Source organism: Artibeus jamaicensis, unplaced genomic scaffold (genome assembly GCF_021234435.1).
Source record: "Artibeus jamaicensis isolate MK-2021 breed Jamaican fruit bat unplaced genomic scaffold, CSHL_Jam_final contig_354, whole genome shotgun sequence".
In the NCBI taxonomy this organism is placed as follows: Eukaryota; Metazoa; Chordata; class Mammalia; order Chiroptera; family Phyllostomidae; genus Artibeus; species Artibeus jamaicensis.
This window is the reverse complement of record NW_026521803.1, coordinates 46,759,324-46,773,431: the sequence shown is the minus strand read 5'-3', so window position 1 is coordinate 46,773,431 and position 14,108 is coordinate 46,759,324. Positions and strand designations below refer to the sequence as shown.

Genomic DNA, 14,108 nt, shown 5'->3' with positions numbered 1-14,108 from the left:
GCGTGAGAGGCAGGCCAGGAGGGAGGCCGCAGGGCCCACCTACGGTGAGCCCCCGGAGGCGCTGCCCGACCTTGGAGGCAGCCGTCAGTCTTTCCCTGTGCACCAGATGTGACGGACTCCCCTGAGAGGGACTGTGCAACCTCAGCGGGGCCTTGGACAGGCCCAGACCGTCGGGCCCACCTTCCTGCCCTCAGGAGCACCTGGAGTGGCTGCAAAGCAGGGCCACCACAGCTCCTCCTTCCTGTGCCTCGGCCTCGGGGGCACAGCAGTGCTGCGGGGACCGGCCCTCTGAGGCCCGGCACGTGGAGAAGAGAAGGTCCGAGGCACCGGCCTCTCCCAGGGCAGGGGCCCCTCAGACTGCTGAGTCGGGACAGGCCCTCTTGGCAGGAGACAGGGCTCCGAGGCACGGAAGAGTCGTAGAGAAGACACCAGCCTGCGTGTGGGGTGTCAGCGAAAGGACCCTAAGGACGCGGGGTGCGGCCTGCACTGGACCACGCTTTGGACATCCTGACCGCGTTTCCCAGGGCTCAGCACCCCCATCACAAAAAGGCAAAGATGTTGCCGGGAGGGATCAACTGGCGCCTGACGGATGCGGACCTGGACCCTCGTCAGCAGACCTGCACCTGAACACCCCCGACCCCGGGGCACAGGACTTGATGGGGTGGGGGGAGCACCTTCCCATGGGGGCAGAGGCGCAGTGAGGCAGCAAGAAACCAGGTTAGGGGGAGGCTGTTCTTATCGGTTGAGAATCTCAGCCAACACCGTCCTACACTTGTCCCCCTGACAGGAGCGTTGACCTCACCTCCCCGGGACAGCTCCGTGAGACACCCTGCCCTGGCCTGTCTGGAAACCGCAGTGCGCAAGCCACGGAGGACAGGGCGTGAGGGCTGCTGGGGGCGCGGCTGTCAGCTGACCAATCAAGAGACACCCGGGAAGCAGCCACGGCGACGGCGACGGGAGCCCTTTCCAGGTGGGACCGCAGGGCGGTGGTGAACCTCCGCAGTTACAGCGGGGACGGCAGAGGGACTTCGTCTCTGAGGCAACACGCAGGCGCATCTGCCGAGCTCCCGACAGCCCAGGAGGCATTTGTCCGAGTTGCTCACACACATTTAAACTGATGAGTCAGTCGAGACTGTGCGTCGCCAGACCGGCCCTTTGACGAACAAACGGGACTGCGTGTCCAGTTTACAGAGGAGGAGACCAGGTCCAGCAGGTCTGGGTCCCTCCCCTGTGGCCACGCGACGTGCCTCGTTCTCTGGTGACTGGGTTCAGCCAGGTCCACGCTTCCTCGGTTTCACGACAGACGCAATGTCTGCACTTTCGTTCCCGTGTTTTGCTTTGTTCTCCGTGTTTGCTCCCGAAGGACCCCCGCAGTTGAGCGGCTGAGTGCGGTTTGGGCAGGAAACACACTTGTGCACCCCCCCCACCCCGAGCGACGAGGAGCAGCTGTTTCAGGGGGGGCCCGACTGTCTGTGCGGCGAGTGCCCCTCTGACACAAGACGGGAGCCCTCCGCACGGGTTCCCACCCACGTCCACACTGCCGAGGACACATGGCCGAGGACACATGGGGACAGGATGTCGACGGCCCGGGCTCTGCTTTCACTACAGGACTCCCTCCACTTCTCTGCCACCTGTCGTGTGGGGACTCCCCCACCCAGAATTCATTTCGTAACGACCCACAAAGAACTGCAGGTCAACACAGACGTTCCGCAAGGACCTCACGGCGCCCCGCTTCCCGACTCCCCAGAAAGCTGGCCTGGGGTGTCGCCGGGACCTCGAGCGCGTCCGCCGCAGGCTGAGCCCCTGCCCCCCGCTGCGGCCACGGCACAGCCCAGAGGTGGTCCTTTCCCACGGGCGGGGCTGCTGGTGGGGTTTCTCCAGCCCTGTCCCGGAGGCCTCCTGCGCTTCGCAGTGCCTGTGACCTGTCTCTCTGGGCTGGCTCAGTGCACCTGTGGGGCTGCTCAGGGCGTGTTTTCTCGTCTGAGGCCTCCTCTGGCGTGGCAGACACAGCTCACGCCTCCTTCATTCATTTGGGCTTGTTTGCTCCAGGATCACGACGTCCGTGTGGGGCCGCGGGCTCCTCAGTTGCCGGGTGACCCTGCCGTCCCACACGACGACCCTCAGGAAGACAGCCCCAGCTGGCAGAGGGGTCTGGCCCCGGCCTGTCCCCGTTTGGATGCCCGGTGGGGTCTCCTGCTCCGGAGAATTCTGCCGGGAGACAGGCCTCTCCAGTCCCCTCGCAGCAGCACAGTGCACGGCGCTCGCAGCAGGCACCTGACACGCATCACGTGAGCTGGCGTGAAGGGCTGACGTTTCTCAGTGGGGAGGCAGATGGCGGCGGAAGTCCCGGGGCCCTCGGACTGAGCGTTGGCTCAGTGGCCACAGCGGACCCGGGAGCTTCCAGCGATCAGTGACCTGGATGCTGCCGTTTCCGCAGGAAGTCGCCGGCCTCCCTCGGGGTCCCAGGCTCCCTGCACCACGGTTGCTGACGTGCCATCGGGACGAGGGGCTCTTGATCTTGGACCGGGAGGGATGTGGCCTGCTGTTCCCAAGCAGCCAGAGTTCTGCTTCGAGGGCGCACCTCCGTGCCCCACCCCTGGGGACCTGGGGACAATGCCGCCCTGTCTCACGGTCACATGCCTTCTCCTCCCTCAGCCTGATATACAGACCTTGGAGTCTCAGGCAGTCCTGCGGGCACTGGCATCAGTTTGGGGGGTGACAGGGGGAAGTCACCCCCACCCTCTGGCCCCAAAGCCCTGAGACTGGTGGGGAGGAGAAAGGGGCGGCTTTGATCAGGCAGGTGAGGGCGGGTCAGAGGGAGATGGAGGACGGTCACGTGCCAGCCAGGCCTGGGCAAGGGCCTGTGACGGACAGTCGTCCCTGACAGGCCACCCAAGGGGTGACAGTGACGGAGTGGCTGCTGGGAGGAGCACGCAGACGGCCACCACCCGACCCTGTCCAAGGCCACGTCACTGTCGGCTCTCGCCCGGCGCCACGTGTCGCCTGGCTGTGGCCGGAAGAGTTGGCCGGCGCCTGGGTGTGGGCGCCCTGGGGTGCCTGGCGCAGAGGCCTCCACGTGACATACGCAGCGTCTCTGTCAAAGCCAAGACAGAGGGTATCCGAAGTTAAACTGATCACAGGGCGTCGACCCCCCTCCCCGGTAAGACCGTGTGTTTGAAGCTTTCTGGTGTGCGTTTTACAGTGACCTGTGATTGCAGACGACGTGTGGACAGTGACGATAAAAACCGTTCAGAAACCTCTGACAGTTAGTTATCCCAGGCCACTCACCGAAATACTCGTTCAGGAAAGCGAGTGAGGCCACGTAGCAGCCCAGGCTGAGCAGCTCGGCCACGACCATGAGCCAGTGCCACGTCCGCACGGTCAGCGCCACCATCAGCAGCTCGGTGAGGACGAGGGCCGTGAAGGAGATGGCCACGACGTGGACGAACTCCGCCTCGAAGAGCAGCAGGGCCCCGTACATGAGGACGCCGCCTGCAACACAGCCGGGCAGGCGCTCGGGCCACAGCTCCGGGGTCCGGGCTGGGAGCCCCCGCCACTGCGGCAGCGAGACGGGGAGGAGAGGCTGCCGACAGCCATGGCCCTTGGAGACGGCGGGGGGGGGGGGCTCGGCCCACCCCATGCTCCCCACTGACTGACACTCGATTGTAAATAAAACACCTGCAGGAGGAGCCGCCCCCACCTTGCCGAGTAACTTCGTGTTTCCATGTGGCCGGTCGGCTCGGCCTGGTCCTCACACCCTGGGTTGTCGAGAGTGCAAACCGGGCACCGGCAGCTGCCGACGTCAGATTTGGACTCTCCCAGCCCTGCTCCCCGCTGGCCCCTGAAAGCACCGTGTGGTGCGTACCCGTCACAATTTCCCTGGACTTACATTTAATTAAAAACAGGCCAGTTTTTAAGTGACGTTCATCAGTTACAAGAAGCGCCGCCCCCGCTGCCCTGTGAAGAGGCTGGAAGGCCCGCTGCTGGAGCAGGGTCTCTGGGGTCAGAGGCCAATTCAGCCGGGGGCGGGGTCTAAGGGGCAGATGCAGGCAGTGCTGCCGGCAGAAGTCAGAGCCTCTGCCTCTTACCTTGGTAAATGCTGATCACAACCCAGACGAGGAAGGTCTTGAAGGACAAGGATCTGCCCTGTGGGGACAGGAGGGAGCCTGTCAGCACCGAGCACCCAGGGGCTCAGGGGCTCAGCCTGGTGGCCCCCCAGCTCCCTAGACACCATCCTGCCGGGGCCGGAGCCCGAGCCCAGCCCGAGGGGGGAGGTGGGCGTGCCTGCGAGCACAGAAGGAGCCCAGGGAATGGCGGCCCTGACGCAGCCAGACAGAGGTCAGAGAAGTGAGGGCTGCTCACAGGACACGGTGCCACCTGGTGTGAGAGGTCGGGGACGCGGACGGGAGCGCATGCTGCCACTCCCAAGCGTCACTGAGCTGTGGCTTGTTTCTTGTCCCAGTGGTGAGACCCTCTCCAGGCCCCACTGCTGTGGTCCTGAGAGGTGGGCTCAGCCCTGGGGGTCCTGGGAGCTCTTGGGGTGGCTCCAGGTGTCCCTTCCGGGCACACGAGTGAAGACCCTCGTCTCTGGGGTGCACGCTGGCTTCCTCCTGACTGCGTCCTGCCCAGCACAGCTCTGGCCTCACCTGTCCCCGGCTGCCACGAGCCACTCCCGCGTCCAGGCTCCCCGTGAGGTCCCTACTATAGGCCTGGCCACAGACTCAGAGCGACTTGGGTCAGAGTCAGCTGCCTCCACCCCCGCCCGACCCCGCCAGTGTGGAGATGCTTTGTCCCCTCCTGCATTCCATCCGTCTGTGGGTCCGTCTGTGGGTCCTCTTCCCGAGTCTGACCGGCGCCCTCCCATCCGCCGCAGGGCCAGGCCAGGCCGCTGCCTCCTTCCGCACCCGTTGGTCCCCCTCCTACCGAGACATGGGTGACCCTGGGCCCTCCTCCGCCCCAGAGGTCATCTGCGTGGGTCCCCCACGGTTCTGAGTCTGGCTGCTTCTGCACAGCAAGTCGCATCTCAGGGTCACGAGTGCTGCTGGGCGATGGTGTGCTTCCTCTCGTGTTGCTGTCCCACCGTGGGGCTGTCCCACTGTGCGGCTGCGGCAGTCGCTGGACGAAGGATGCCGGGCTGGCCCAGTGCAGGCAATTCTGACAAGGGCGCCACAAACGCCCGCACCCGGGATGCCGCGTGGGCACACTGTCCTCCCTTGCAGGGGAGGGGGGAGGGGTCCCGCCGCCCGCACGTGTCGGTGCTGGGCTTTCAGGGTCTGCGGCCCCCTCCCAACACACTTCTGTCCCGAGGTTTTAAGTCTCAATTCCCCAACGAGGCAGTGCGTCCCCTCGTGAGCCACTTGCCCTGCACAGGGTCACTCTCAGCTGGTCAACCCAGGCCTTCTGCCCATTTAGAAGGCTGGACTCCTGTGAGTCTCGAGGGTTTTTATATATTCTGGGCTCAAGTCCTTTGTCACAAGTGCGATTTTCACCCTGGCTGGTGTTGCTCAACGGATGGAGCGCTGGCCTGTGAACCAGGGGCTGCGGGTTTGATTCCTGATCAGGGCACATGCCTGGGTTGCAGGCCCCCAGTGTGGGGCAGGTGAGAGGCAACCACACATGGATGTTTCTCTCCCTCCCTTTCTCCTTCCCCCCTCTCTAAAAATAAATAAATAAAATCTTTAAAAAAAGTGCTATTTGTAAATACTTTTCTGCCAGCCGGTGGTCTGTCTCTTCACTTCCTCAAGAGTGTCAGTCACAGAAGATTTTAATGAGGACCAGTCTCATTTATTCATTTTTCTTTCATGGCTTGTGCTTCTGGCCCCTGTCTGAAAGGTCTGATCCAAGGTCATGGGCGCCTGCTCCTGAATGTTTAGGCCACGACGCACCTCAAGGGTACTTCTGTGAGGGTCCACTCCTGCCGGGGGCAGTTGGCCGTGGGAAGGCTGACCCTTGCTCCAGACTCTGTTCACGCAGGTCAGGGCCTGGCTGGTGGGCTCTCGATTCTGTGTCCGCCGCCGCCGCAACTGCCGTTCCCTACAAAGTCTCCAGCTTCGTCTTCCCTTTCTAAACTGTCCGGTGGTTCTACTCCCTTGACTGTCCACACACATTTTAGAACCTCCTGGTCCAGATTCATCCACATCGCGTGTTCCAACCTGTGAACGTGCATTCACATCTTCTTTAAACCCCCCAGACCCTGGGCCTCTGCGCAGGCCTTACTGGACAGACTAGCCCTGGTTAGCCCCTGCCCTGCCCACCTGTTTACTTCATGCTGCCGTCTTAACCACGGCACTGGACTGACCACAGGCTCGCAGTCTCTGTTCCTGACCAAACGCAGGCTGCTGGGACCAGGAGCCACATCTCGCGCGCCTGTGCAGCCACCAACGCAGAACCCTCACCGGACCCGCCGCACTGACGAGCCTCAGACGCGTGCCAGCCAGTCCCCAGGCAGGGACAGCAGGTGCCGGGTTCAGACCCACTGGGCCGAGTGCTCAGGAGCAACACACAGCTTCCCTCGGTGCCGCAGGAGGAGGTCACCGGTCTGCACCGAGGTAGGCGGTGGAGCACTTTAGTGCCACCGTTTCCGACGCGCGTCCAGTGTTCTAGACTTTGAAGGGCGTGCTGTACAGAGACAAACAGTAGGGCTGGAGAAAACAAGTGACGAGGCTGTTACCAGCACACTCAGCGTCCTCACTAACGAAAGGTGTTGACACTCTGAACTGTGGGTCACCACAGCAGAAACGGACGCTGGCCCTTAACAGGACCCGACTCAGACCCGAAGCCCGACCCCTCTGCACGTTTAAACCTATCGGCTGCCGTCACGTGTAGAGACTGGGTGCCGAGAACAGATTCCCGTCACCGAGTCACTTCGCTGTCTGCCCAGAGAGATGCTGCTGAGGCGCAGGGGCCCCGCTTCTGCCCTCCCAGGACATTGGGCAGACGGGCCGGGGAGCACCCCGCACGGGCGTGGGGCAGTGCCGGGCTGACCTGCGGTGGCCGCCGCTCGGCTGACACGGCCTGCTTCCCGGGGCAGCTCACCCGGTCGGTGCCACGAGGACGCACCTCCCTGATGGCTGGGAGCAGCCCTCGGCTTGGACAGGGAGACCGCCGACCGAGGTCACGAAGGCTCCCGGTAGCTTCCCGTGGTTTTTGAATTGATCCTGTTCCACTTTACCGAATGGTAATGATTTCAGCATTCTAGGAGATTAATGTAATACCTTCTCTTCTACTTGTAATATTCACAATGACAATATCATGACTGTAGTGTTTGTATTTTACCTTACCTCATTTGTAGATATATTGGTAGATAGCTCTATCTTTGCCCTCATTATAAAAGTCATGTGGGTGTCTTGTACCTTCCCAGGACCTTGACAAAACCTTCATTTCACGAGAGCCTCACAGTGACACCAGGAAGTGGGGTCAGCTGCCGTCTGATGGGCGGGGGGTCTGGGCTGCGACCTCTGTCACCGCCCCACACGCCACTATCACCGAGAAATCTGAGCCGAGGCTTTCGACTCAACTGTGAACCCAAGCTGATTTGAGATTAGTGGACTTTGTTCTCCGTGTTGCTCCTGGAAGATTCCCAAGTCGCTTCGACCTGTATCTGGAGAGCCGAGGGGGTCTCCCACCCACAGAGCCTATTTTCTGGGCTACAGAAACATGCTTTCATAAAAAGCATGACAAATTTAAAACTTCCTTCAGGAATATTTCCGCCTTCACGCACAATTTTAGGCAAATGACTAAATCTTTTGCAAAGCTCCCCGGGGGTGGACTTTTCCTCAGCGGCGTCATCGCGCCCACGGGTCCCGGGGTCAGGACACTTGGGCACCAGTGTGCGGGCAGGTGTGCGGCGCCGACGGGAGCCGCGGCCGTGGGGCCTCACACAGACGCGGGAGAGGAGCCGGGCAGCCGGCGAGGGGCTCACCGTCCACCTGCTGAGTGCGGGGCGCCACAGTGGCCGCGAGCCCTCGGGTCGGGGCCGCGCCGTGAAGCCAGAGCCCCCCGCCGACAGGCGAGGAAGAGCTTGTTTCCCTTTTCAACATTTAACTCCAAAGGAAAATATCAAAAGTAACTAGAAGAAATTAAAAAATGTCCCGAAGGACAGAAAACAGACTGAAACCTGCAGGAAGGTCTAAAAACTGCCTCACGCTGGCACTGCTCCTTGCAGGGGGTGGCTCCTCAGGACCCCGGGAGCCGCGCGGCGCCGGCGGCAGCCCGGCCTTGGGCCGTACCTTGGTGAGGTCCTTGTAGAGCTCCGGGTACAGCATGGCCATGTCCGGCTTCACGTCCTGGTCCAGCACCAGCGAGAACACGGGGAACATGGTGTAGATGGTGGCGTAGCTGAGGGCCCAGAGCACAGTGAGTCGGTGTGACGGGCGGTCCCACTGGGCCGGGGACACCCCACTGGGCCAGCGGCCGGGGGGCGAAAACTAAGCAGAAACGGGGCGGCACCGAGCTCGACTCCTGAAGCCGAACCCCACACCCGCCGCCACAGCAACGGGCGGTGGGTGGGGCCCGGTTTTCCTTCTCCACCGAACGGTGTGAGGTGGCTGTGGCCTCGTGTGCAGTGGTCACTTGTAACGCAGAGCCTGGGCCCTTTAACCAGTGGGGGCACCTGGCAAACTGCAGCCCAGCCTCAGGCCAGGACGGGGACAGGGACCTGGAGCTGACCAGGCAGCCCTCACCCGGCCCCCCTGCCACCTCTCCCTTCCAGCCCCCCGGCCACCACGAGTCTCTCCCCGCCCTGCAGTTACAGTCACTGCAACGCTGCCCGCACACGCCGCACAGCAGGCGGCCCGTGGAGGTGGCACTTCTAGTCGGCCGATTCCCTGGAGGGGCGTCGGGGCTGCGGGGCTGGCGGGCCCCTTCGCGGGGTCGTCCGGGACCCCAGCACCCACTGAGGTGGATCTGGGTTGTTCCCAGGTTCTGGTTATTACTGGGTTGGCCAAAAAGTCCGTTTGCTTTTTTCCATAAAAGGCACATTTTCTCATTTTCACCAATAACGTTATTGGCTGGGACAGTGTAAGTATGTCGGCTGTCTCCCACAGGTGTGACCCTGACTGTTCCCAGGGACTGTCTCGGATGGAGCGCTGCCAGCTGCGGCTGGTCCGCGCAGCCACACAGCGCTGCCCGGCGACCATCTCCAGCTGGACCGTCACAAAGCACTTTTGACACGTTCCATCAGTCACAGCACCTTCTCCACACACCGCACAAATCTTTTTTTGTGTGTGTTTCAGTTGTATTTTTACCCTTCTTGAAATAATAAAGTCTAATAAGCTGAAAATGTTGCATATTTCCTTCCACCTTCAATATTAAAATTCACCAATTTAGATAACTTATAAAAAATGCCTGTTGCTAGGACGGCTGTCATACTACAATGTAACGAAATCGTTTCCATTGAAGTTACAGACAACTACCGGCTACTAGAGCCATCAGTGCACGGAAGTAACCAAATGAACTTTTTTGGCCAACCCAAGTTCCCGACAAATGTCACAGATTTGCTGTGAAAACAGACGTCCTCGTTGAATGACAGAATCGGGGGAGGGTCGGCAGACAGGCACCGTGCCCACTCTCACGCCGGCGGAGTGCGGCTCCCGCATCGGCACCGCCGACTGAGCCCCCACTGTGCGTGGCCCCCCACCCCTCAGCCTCCTGTGAGCACTCACCCCACCATGAGGAACCCCTGGTACAGGGGGACAGACGCGAAGTAGCAGACGGAGGAGAACACGGCCTTGGAGAGAGGACAGGGCAGCGTCAGCCACCAGCCCTCCCCGCCCCGCCCGCCCCTCTGCGTGCCACTGCGCCCCCGCCGGCCTGCGCACCTGCATGGTGGAGATGATGAGGCCCCGGTGCATGACGAACTGGCCGAGTGCCGCAGACCGCTTGTAGCTGCTCCGCCCGTGCACCATCAGCAGCCGCCCGACGTGCCGGAACTGCGTTATGGAGAAGTCTGCCGCCAGCGAGGCCGCCTTCCCCTCCTGCAAGGCACAGGTGCTCCCTGCAAACCGGGCGGCAAGTCTGCGCCCAGCCGCAGAGCTCACACCTCACCGAGGCGGCTGAGGCCTCCTGCCCGACAGCGGGGGCGGCCTCCAGGGCAGGGGACAGGGCTGCTGCAGGCCACCCAGGATGTGCGGACCATCCTCCGCTGCCTCTTGGCATCACAGAAACTCAGCAGAGGTGGAACACAGCACTGCCCAGGGGCCTGGCCCGGGGGTCTCAGGACCCTCGGGCACCTTCAGGACTATCAGCCTGAGTTCTCTCACGTTTAGACACCACCGGCCCACCACCTCACAAAGCCACTGGGCGGGACTGAAGGAAGCCCTGTAAACGACACACAACTGTCGGCACCAGGAGCAGAGCAGCCCAGGGGACGGCTGGTCTGCAGCCAGCGTCACCTCCAGGTCTCTACAGGGTGTTGTGTGAGCACGGAAGACAAAGCCCACACCACAGCTCCCAGCCAGCCTGGAGATGCGACATCCACACACGACCCACGTGCCAGCAGGAGAGAGAGGCTGCAGGTCCTGTGGGCACCAGGAAGGTTTGCGGAGGACATGGTGACGTCCATGGGGACCCGCAGGTCCCTCACAGGACCCCCTGGAGGACACTGAGCCGCTCTGCTTTCTCCCTGCACCTCATCCGGGGAGGGCTCACCCCTTCCCACGCGCCGAGCCCACACCAGGGAGGCTGACGGGACGGACGTACCTTCCCTTCGATCCCGACGCCGCAGTCTGCAGCCTGGATCATGCTTACGTCGTTCCCCCCGTCACCTGGGAAGGGGGACAGTGGTGGGGGTGGGGAGTGAGAATCCTCCACTGCCCTGTCCTGTCACCACAGACGCTGCCTGCTGTCACAGGTCGAACAGGATTTCGCCTGTGATTTCATGACACCAGTTTCTCTTAAACTACAGGGACTGTGAAGCCCAGGCACTGTGTGTGTGTGTGGGGGGGGGGGGAGCTCACCGATGGCGCAGGTGCGCCTGCGCGTGTGCTGCTGCAGCAGCTTCACGATCCGGGCCTTCTGCGTGGGCGAGCAGCGGCAGCAGACCACTGCAGGGCACTGGCAGGCCAGCTCCACGAGCTCGTGCTCGTAGTACCGCAGACACACCTGGAACACAGGCTGGTCATACCCCGGGCGTGCGGGGTCTCTGTCCCCGGGTCCCGGCTCCACCACCACACGAGAAGAACCAGGTAAGCAGAGATATACAAGGATGCGCCTTCAACCTGGCGAGTCCTTAGCCCATGGGAGGAAAAGCTGACGCGTGCTGGGCCAGAGACATGGGTGGGTGGGCAGGCGGATGGACAGACAGCCAGCCAACCATGCGCTGGGCTGGGACCAGCCTCACCTCCAGCGAGTCCCCAGATATGACCAACGCGCAGTCGTGCTTCCTTCGAAAGGCGTTCAGCTCCAGGTGGGCGTCCCCTCGACTGGCCACCTGCACCAGAGGGGAGAAGGCGGCGGTGATGCCCAGGTGTGGGCCTCCCCTCGACTGGCCACCTGCACCAGAGGGGAGAAGGCGGCGGTGATGCCCAGGTGTGGGCCTCCCCTCGACTGGCCACCTGCACCAGAGGGGAGAAGGCGGCGGTGATGCCCAGGTGTGGGCAGCAACACACGAGCCCTTAGTGTGGGTCACTGACGCCTTTACACACATCACCGAACACCGAAAGGTGCTCCGCACCCGAGGCCCCGGGAGAAGCAGTGCTCTCGGCTTCCTGCAACAGCTCTGGGAGCCGACGCCCGCGGACTAAGCTCTGCCCCTTCTCTGGTCGGCGGCATCCGATGCCCCACAGCAGAACCCAGCACAGCACAGCGGACAGAGGACGGTGGCTTATCAGGACACATGGCCGCCCCTCCTGTCCCCGCCGTCCCACCCTAGCAACAAGTCTGTGGCGCAGCTGCATGGTGACGTGGGGCCCTGGGAACCGAGCTCCTGGGCAGAGAGAGGCCTGGGCGACCAGCCGAGGCCTCCACTAAGTTGCTCCCCCGTCCGAGCCGCAGGGCTCCCCTTCCCTGTCCGTTCGAGCCAGCGGACAGCAAGAGCAAAATCGAGCCATCGCGCTCAAACGTCACTAACTTGGAACGAAGGCACTTCAGACACCAACACACTGGTTCTGACACACTTTCTGTGGAAATTTTATGGGGCATAAAAGAAATGATATATTATAGGACTGAAATAAAAGTTTCATATGTGGTCCAAATTAATCTCAGATTCATCTTTAAATAGGTACGTTTTATGGTGGAAATTTTAATTTGTGGTGCTATAACACTGGAAAGTCAACAAAAATTGATCTGAAGTTTTATCAGAACCATTAATAATTTAATTGCAAATAGTCGTCTGCAGGGCCTAATTTGCGATTCCTATGCTTCAAAATAAACTACATTTACATATAAATTGTATTCAGTGTCTGTGTCTGTAGGTGCACGCGCCGCATTCAGAGCAGACGCAGACACATGCACAGTGTCTGCTCACCCACCACCCGTCAAGACCCCAGAAACTTTTATTTTTTGTTGGAATTAAATGTAGTCCAAAGCAATACATACAGTAAACACATAAATTCAATCGTTCGTGTTCATTTTCTTTGAGCTAGTTAAGGAAGAGCACCCACTCGGAGGGTGGTGGCAGACGAAAGCCACGTCCCTGCTCTGCATCTGGACCTGGGCCCCGAAGGCGGCCGCGGCCGCAGGGAGTGGGGTCCCCGGCAACGGGACCGCGGCTTTACAGGTGGGTGGAGGGACTGCAGTGTCCGGTCTGTGCCAAGACAGGCGTGTGGTTGTGCAAGCCACTCCCACAGGGCCACGGAAGGTGCTCTTCAATCTGCACAGACCCAGCTTCTAGCATAGGCAGCTTCTGATCACAGCAACTAACGGAAATCTGTTTCCGGTGGTTTATGGACTGAGGGGGAAAGAGCGTCGCTCTCTCTCAGAACCGACCACCGGCCATCAGGGAGAAGCGGCCTGCACACTCACAGGAGCAACAGGCTCCACTGTCAGAGAAGACGCTGTGGCCCGGAGGGGCTCCGGCAGACTTACGGGTCTGAAGACGTGAATGTCCTGCATTCTCGATACCAGGTGTGAGCTCTTGGCGATGCAGGTGGCCGTCTCCAGCTTGTCACCCGTCAGCATCCATATCTAGGGAACAGTTCACCCTGGTGACCCAGCCTCCGCTCTCTCGCCTCCTCTCAGTGTCCCTCCCGCACGGACGCCCGCAGCCCCAGGGTCCCAGTCACAGCAGCACCGCCTGCACTGTCTGCACCATGGGGGCGACCGCGTGCCCCTGGAGGACCGCGGTGCACGCGGTACACGCCAGGCCGGGCCCTGTGGACGCAATGCCGAGTGAAGGCAGGCAGGCACAAAGAGCCAGTGCTGTCTGGTCCCCCTTGGAGGGGCCCCTGGAGTCACCGGAGTCATGGGGACAGGCAGTAGACAGTGGGTGAGAGCCAGGGGCTGCGGGGAAGGGGACGGGAGCTCGGCTTTGCGCGGACAGAGTGTCAGACTTGCAAGAGGAGAAGTTCTGGACGATGGCAGTGCTGGCGGCACAGCGCTGTGCATGTGCCGGGCACGGAGCCGGGGAGGTGGTGAGGTCGGTGTCCACCCCAGTAACGGCGTCTCTGTTAACTTGCCTCACAGAAGTGAGGAGCCCAAAGTGAAGGTTAGGCTCGGGGCTGTGACCTGGGGGGTGGCACAGGCACCACATGGTGAGGGCCCTGGCCACCCACTCCCAGCTGCCCGGCTTTTGGCTGGAAACTGGGGCTCAAAGTGGGTGAACAGGTGGAGTTAGGCTGAAAGCTGTATCAAGTGAAATCTTCAAATTACACATGTGTACACATGTACGTGTAAATATCCCAAGAGTATATGAGAAGAGTGCAAGCAGGACATTCACCGTATAACACAGTGGTCTCTCTGTTTTTTATAACAGCAAAGACTTCCTGTGACTTCTCATCACTGAATTTTCAGATGTCTCCTGCACCACATACAAACACACACTTTTGGAAGCAGGAAGCAGGGAGCAGGAAAGCCGGACGTGTGCTGACTATCGGGGTGCGCTGGGGCTCTCTCACTGTCTGTGCGCCTGTGCTCACGCTCCCCTTCCTGAGCCGGGACCTGAGGCCGGACCC

At 61.3% G+C, this 14,108-nt stretch overlaps 1 protein-coding gene across 10 annotated transcripts in view; it reads right to left on the bottom strand.

Moving 5' to 3' along the window:
• The window catches only part of ATP9B (ATPase phospholipid transporting 9B (putative)), a 115,563-nt gene that overhangs the window by 500 nt on the left and 100,955 nt on the right, over positions 1 to 14,108 (bottom strand). For 7 of the 10 annotated variants that reach the window (XM_053664166.1, XM_053664164.1, XM_053664165.1 and 4 more), the window contains 10 exons: positions 13,024 to 13,122; positions 11,339 to 11,428; positions 10,956 to 11,100; positions 10,699 to 10,763; positions 9,819 to 9,974; positions 9,663 to 9,727; positions 8,229 to 8,337; positions 6,396 to 6,618; positions 4,089 to 4,146; positions 3,289 to 3,492 (listed from right to left, as the gene is read on the bottom strand). In XM_053664166.1, coding sequence (XP_053520141.1) covers positions 3,289 to 3,492; positions 4,089 to 4,146; positions 6,396 to 6,618; positions 8,229 to 8,337; positions 9,663 to 9,727; positions 9,819 to 9,974; positions 10,699 to 10,763; positions 10,956 to 11,100; positions 11,339 to 11,428; positions 13,024 to 13,122 — 1,214 coding nt within the window. The remainder of the gene's footprint in view (positions 1 to 3,288; positions 3,493 to 4,088; positions 4,147 to 6,395; positions 6,619 to 8,228; positions 8,338 to 9,662; positions 9,728 to 9,818; positions 9,975 to 10,698; positions 10,764 to 10,955; positions 11,101 to 11,338; positions 11,429 to 13,023; positions 13,123 to 14,108) is intronic. The other 3 variants (XM_053664167.1, XM_037148069.2, XM_053664163.1) reach the window with 1 other exon arrangement.